Genomic DNA, 6,510 nt, shown 5'->3' on the forward strand with positions numbered 1-6,510 from the left:
GTGGCACAGTGGTTAGAATGCAGTACTGCAGGCTACTTCTGCTGACTGCCAGCTGCCTGCAGTTTGGCACTTCAAATCTCACCAGGTTCAAGGTTGACAGCTTTCCATCCTTCCGAGGTGGGTAAAAATGTCAGATTGTTGGGGGCAATAGGCTGAGTCTGTAAACTGCTTAAAGAGGGCTGAAAAGCAGTGTGAAGTGGTATATAAGTCTAAGTGCTATTAGGAAGGAAAGGAGAAGGAAGGAAGGAAGGAAGATGAAGGAAGGAAGGAAGGAAGGAAGGAAGGAAGGAAGGAAGGAAGGAAGGAAGGAAGGAAGGAAGGAAGGAAGGAAGGAAGGAAACCAAGAAGGAAGCTGTGGTGACGCAATGGTTAGAACGCAGTATCACTGGCTAATTCTGCCTACTGATAGGAGTTCGAGCCTGACCTGTTCAAGGTTGATTCAGCCTTCCATCCTTTCGAGGTCAGTAAAATGAGGACCCAGATTGTTGGGGGCAATATGCTGACTCTAAATTATTTAGAGAGGGCTGTAAAGGACTGTGAAGCAGTATATAAGTCTAAGTGCTATTGCTGTTTGGGAAGGGAAAGGATGGAATGATTAAGAATAAAACTCCTTTCCTACCCCAGGAAACAAGCCAATGCATTTGTAATTAAACCCAAGAATAGTCGTCTTGATACCCTTAACCAGAACTTAACAATTTATTAATACTAAGCTATATAGTTTGGGAAAATAGCTTTGGTTTTACTTTTTGTTTTGTTTTGTTTTTTTCTTGATGGACGTCCCCTAGAAATCTTCCAAGCAATCAAGGAAATCTCCCGAAGACGAAGATGATAAGGATTGCAAAGAGGAAGAAAATAAGAGTAGCTCTGATGCCGGTGAAGCAGGCAACGACACACGAAACACTTCTTCAGACTTGCAGAAAACTAGTGAAGGGGTAAGGCCTTAGGATTCCTTCCGAAGCTGTGTGATTTTAAATAGACACATGGAGGGCAGGGGGCCGGGTCCATCTGTCTTTTTCAACCCAGTACAATTGACAGCAAGCTGTAACCCCCAAATTTCACAGCCAGCCAGTTTAAGAAGTTTACTTTATTTTTTTTTTTTCTGTTTAAAATCCAATTCAAATTTTAAAGTATTTAGTCTTTTTACCATATCTCCATGATTAGTTCCCTTAGTTCTGTTCCAAAATTGGTTGTTTCTCGGGTCTTTGTCTCTTTAAGGTTACAGTTTAAAATTTTTTCCAAAGCCCCTTTGTTGCACAGCCGCTGTTTTAGGCTAGGGGTCTTCTAAATATTAATATTGCTCCAAACGTTGTTGCAAGCCTGGGTTGTTGTCACTCACCCAGCTTCAGAGAGCTCCGTTTTACTCTGCTTTCCTCCAGCACTTTTCTTACTCCGGTTGTCCAAGCTTCATGGCAGCCGCCATGGCTGCCGCCCCCCGCCGCCGACTCGCAGAGGGTTCCCTCTGACCTCCAAGGAACTTGCCTGTTCCTCTTGGTCGTCCGAGGCACCTCTCCTTTTCCCCCGTCCCTGCAGGACGGTTCTGGTCCGAAGACCTATCGGCGGTGGTTCGGCAGCCGGGGTTTTCGCGGGGCTCATCAGAGCCCGCTATTTCCCCGACTGTCTCGCCGCAACGCCAAACCAGAAGTCCAAGAAGTTTACTTCATTGTCATTGCACCTCGTACAACAAAATTAAAGGCCATCTTCAGTGTGCATTATACATAAAAAATAAAACACAAACACACATCCTTCACATTCTATACCAGTGATAGTGGACCTTTTTGGGTGGAAACGTCACGCGCGTTTGTGCACACTTGTCGGGGCTGTGCTCCGCATAAGCCAAACTTCCGGGTTCTACCGCACATGCGCGCCTGATGATCAGCTGGCTGGCGTGCATGCTTACACCGGGTTTCAGCACTGCCACACATGTGCGAAGGACAGCTGATCGTCACACATGCATGCACGCCAGAAACCCAGAAGACAAACAGGCAAGGCCGTGCATGCCGGACGACTTGGCTTCACGTGCCATTTTGGGCATGCATGCCATAGGTTTGTCATCACGGTTCTATACAATTGAATTGAAAACCCCTGGTGTTGCATTAATATTGCAATATAAAAAATGCAAATAATTTTTCTGCGGACCACCAACATTTTCTCGTGGACCACCAGTTGGTGACTGCTGTTTCAGAAGCCATTTCCCAGGCTGAAGAACGTTTTCAGCCTCTCAAGCATGATCTCTGGGTGAACTGATCAAGAGGTCCTTTATTTTAACCCATTAAGAGGAATGTCCAGGGGTCCAGAGTAGTTTCTGAATGTGCCATTCCACACAGTTGCTTTGGCTCTTCTTGAAACTCTGTACATAGACAGTTGAGAGTCCTCTCTCAGTAGCTTCTCCCTACTTCTTAAAAATTGAATTCTAGATATTTCCCTGATACGCTTGGTGTTTTTCTTAGTTGCTCACTTTAATTAATCTACTTAAACCTGGCTACCAGTTCTTGTTGTTGTTGTTTTTTACAACTCATGACTTGTATTAACTATGGCTTTTTATATTTGAATGGGCTTAGACTGGATTGTTTTGTATTCTCCCCATCTCTGCTAGGTGCCGTCAGAAGGAAAGGGGAAAAACAAGCCTGGATTTCAGTCAGACAAGCCATAGTTCGTTTGCTGTCCACAATATGGCTTCTGGCTTGTTCCTAAATGTCTGTCGAGATTCTCAAGTTATCCAGACCATGGTTCTCCCAAAGGGTTTTTTTCAAGAAGCAACTGGACTTTCTTTGTTTGGAAGACATTTCATTTCTCGTCCAAGACGCTTCTTCAGTTCTAAAGTTAAAAATTGAACGGCCCTCTCTCAACAGAGGGGGAGGGATATGACACCACCCGTCTCCTGTTTACAATGCAATCTTTTCAACAGTTCCAAGGAAGTTCCACATCCATTTGCACTATTCAGATGACCCTGAGGGGGAAGGATAAACCTCTGAGTGGCCTCAGAGGATTCTCAGAGAGAGTACTAACGACCAGATGACTGCAAGGCATACAAACCCTTCCATTCCCCGTCATTCAGTCAGAACTGAAGAAAGCTTCTTGGATGAGAAGCGAAACCTCCTTCAAGGAAGAACAAAGAAAGTCCAGTTATCTCTTGGGAGGGGAAAAAAAAAACACCTTTGGGACGACTTGTTCCACAACTCGTTCAACAAAGTTCAGTTTTCTTTTGTATGAAATGCCTTCCAGTGTTGACGGACTCGTTTCAATCTGAAAAGGTGATCCCTCTTTTGTCTTCTTCTCTCTCCCTAGACTTAACCAACATATTGACTGCTGCATATTAAGGGAAGACACAAGAAAGTGACATGTTTGGTTGTTTAATATTCTTGGATTTGATTGAAGTCAGCACATCTCTCCATCAGCAGCATATATGTTTGTATGCACATTTAGCCACATTCCTACCCATTCTGTTCTCAGCAGCAACTTTCAACATCATCCCACCCCCCACCCTATCGACACCCCCCCCCAACCAGGTCCTTTTCTAAATGTCCTTTGATTTAACTGCACAAAAAGGCTCTTTTTCAAGCAAGACCCACAACCGACAACGGCCATTTTTAGATAACTTCTTTTTTTTTTCTTGTTTCTTTTTTTTTACAGAAAAAGAAGGGCAGCATGTCTAAATTTTAAACCGAATCTTTTAAAAACTGCCTTTTAGAGAGTACAAATTAAACGCTTAGAAATAAATGCCCTCTTCCTAACCAGTCACAAGGATCTCTATTCTGCTTAACAAATCATGACGTTTTAAAAATTAACCCTTTATCCATTCGTTGTTCTGCATTTTTCTTTTCTTTTTTTTTTAAAAAAAGGGGGGGTTTAAAAACAAACATGGCCAACTAGTAACTTAGGAACGCTGGTTTGTCTTGAGTAATTTTTCTCCTCGCTGACATCCGGCTGTGTTTTTTAGCAGATTTGCTCGCATTTTCATTTTTTAGGGAAAAGGGGAGGGGGAAAAAACCCCATGTATTTTCAGCTTGTAAGAAAAAAAAGATCCGCCATCTCTCCTTGGATTTTGTATGCATTATGTAAATGTACATATTTTGTATGTAAAGCAATGTGAAACTCCAAATTTTGAACCCCCGAATCAAGATTCCATCACATTTCTAGATCATTGAATTCACCGTAGGGAAAAACTATTCCTAGCGGTCCTACTTTTTAAACTTCTGTCTGGAAATTCAATCGTTTCCCACCCCACCAGGAGTACAGAAGTTGGCCATCTCTGTTTTTAAAACCTCACAAAATGTACTTGATTTATTATCATTATAAAGAAAGAAAAGTCAATAATTGTAAGAAAGTACCTTTCCTTATTAGAACGCTCTAGCTTAGCTATACTCTTAATCCTTTTCAAGATCATGACGTAACGTAAATTTCTCTAACTTAGTTCCTATATGTGGAGTTAGTAAAAAGTCTTTTGTGTTTCTCTAGATGAATAACAAGGAACTTTTTTTCAGGTCCCAATACAAATCGGAGCTTACTGTGTTTTGGGGACGCCTTCCATTTTTAAGCTTAATTGTGATACTGAAAGGCCAATGGGAAACAAAGCCAAAACATCCGATTAAAATATAAGAATAACAGATATACTGAAAAGCTTAAAAAACACACACAAAAAAAGGGGGAAAATAAACCCTGTCATTTTTCTGTTTTGTTCCTGTTTTGTTTTGTTTTCTACTCTCAAAACTAGATCTAGACTAGTAGATAAGCATTCCAGATTCCATTATTCTGTGTACATTATTGTTGCTATTGTGAGAATAGAGAATTTTATTTATTTTTTAAGGCCAGCTTTTATTGTGAAGACCATATGGGTTTAGTCCGGTTTTATCAACCCTTGTTATGCTCGTCCTTGAACCATCTTTCTGCGTACTCGAGGTTTGTAGTTGAAAAGTTTACTGTACAAAAAAAAAAAAAGGAAAAAAAATCAAAAAACAAAAAAACTATTGTTTTTACAGAATAAATTTATTGGAATGTGTATCTGGGAGTAAGGGTTTGAGGTTGTAAGCAGCTGAGTTAGCGTCATATTTGGCTTCATAATGTGTAATGTGAGGTATTCATGTAACTCGAGTATTAAAGCAACGCATTCTGTTAACACTTGAGTTGGTTATAATAGAACGCCAATGCAGGGGGAAGCTCCCTTGTGTCTCTCCCACGACTTTGATCTCTGGCGGTTGTACTGAATCTGACATTTCAAGGACCAGACCAATCCATGGCTGCCTGCAAATGGCCGACAAACTGTGGTGGCGCAGTGGTTAAAATACGGTACTGCAGGCTGATGTTGCCAGGAGTTCGATTCCCTCAATTCTGACAGGGCTCAAGGTTGACTCGGCCTTCCATCCTTCCGAGATCGGTAAAATGAGGGCACAGATTGTTGGGAGACAATACGCTGACTCTGTAAACTGCTTCGAAAGGATTGTAAAGCGGTATATAAGTGCTATGGCTGGGCTAAACTTTCATATCACATGAGCATCGATAGGGCTCCTTAACCACTGACCCACTAGGTGGCACCCAGCCAATTTTGGCTAAGCAGGGTCGGGCACGGTTAATATTTAGATGAGAGACTTCTAGGAAATAAGAAGAGTGGGAAGTTAAAAACAAATTCCTGGGGAAAAAATCAATAGCAAATCACGACTTATTTGGGCCTCAAAACTAAATAGTCTTTACTACTAGTAAATGATTACAGCCAAGATTGCCTCAACTTACAACCACAATGGGGGCTAGAATTTCCATTGATAAAGCAGGGGGGTTGTTAAGGAAGCCGTGCCCAATTTTATGATTTTTGGGGCCACGGTTGTTAAGCAAATAACCACAAGTGTTTGCCAAAGCAAATGCAGCTTCCCCCATTGATTTTGTTTACCGGAAGCACTGAGAAGGTGCAGAGCTGAAGAAGACAAATCCTTAAGGACATCATTGCTGCTCCATTTGTTAGAGTGTGCTAGATTGTAACTCAGTAGTAGGCTTACTTGTGACTCGGTATTGTACAAGCCAAGATTATTGGATTCCATCAATAAACATAGGTTAAGAAACCACAGTTAACATTCTGTGCAGACGTAGTTTCCTGGTACTTCTCAATAATAACAAAACAGCATATTCGCCATCAGCAAGATGTGGCAAAATTTCTAAGATGGCTGTATTGGTCTTTGATCATCATTTCCCAGCCAAGATTGAAAGTTCCTACTTTTCTCATGTTTTGTCTTTAATTCGTCCCCTCAGAAATTTTAAAAAGAAAAATCCAGTGGGTCGGTCAAGACTGACCCCACCTGAGGAGAAATATCCAGTCCACCACTCATTCCTGAAACCGTTTAATTCACCCATGTGGTTGAAAATGAAATTGGTACGGAGGGAGAATAATTAGACAATGGATGAGGGAGTTTATTAACAAGAGTTTGGACAACATGAGAAGCATTAGTTGCCTGGGGGAGTGAAAGATCTGCCTTCTTGAATGGTTTAAACCTTAACCCCATCGCTAACCCACAAACACTCTTGGGA

General features: G+C 41.6%; 1 protein-coding gene across 2 annotated transcripts in view; it reads left to right on the forward strand.

Moving 5' to 3' along the window:
• Nucleotides 1-5,113, forward strand: part of HDGFL3 (HDGF like 3) — a 39,594-nt gene extending 34,481 nt beyond the window's left edge. Inside the window, exons 5-6 of one of the 2 annotated variants that reach the window (XM_034434644.3) lie at nucleotides 786-932; nucleotides 2,594-5,113. In XM_034434644.3, coding sequence (XP_034290535.1) covers nucleotides 786-932; nucleotides 2,594-2,650 — 204 coding nt within the window. In that variant the 3' untranslated portion in view covers nucleotides 2,651-5,113. The remainder of the gene's footprint in view (nucleotides 1-785; nucleotides 933-2,593) is intronic. The other variant, XM_034434645.3, reaches the window with a different exon arrangement.
• Nucleotides 5,114-6,510: the final 1,397 nt, after the last annotated feature.

Source organism: Pantherophis guttatus, chromosome 13, assembly GCF_059756535.1.
Source record: "Pantherophis guttatus breed Tessera chromosome 13, ASM5975653v1, whole genome shotgun sequence".
Lineage (NCBI taxonomy): Eukaryota > Metazoa > Chordata > Lepidosauria > Squamata > Colubridae > Pantherophis > Pantherophis guttatus.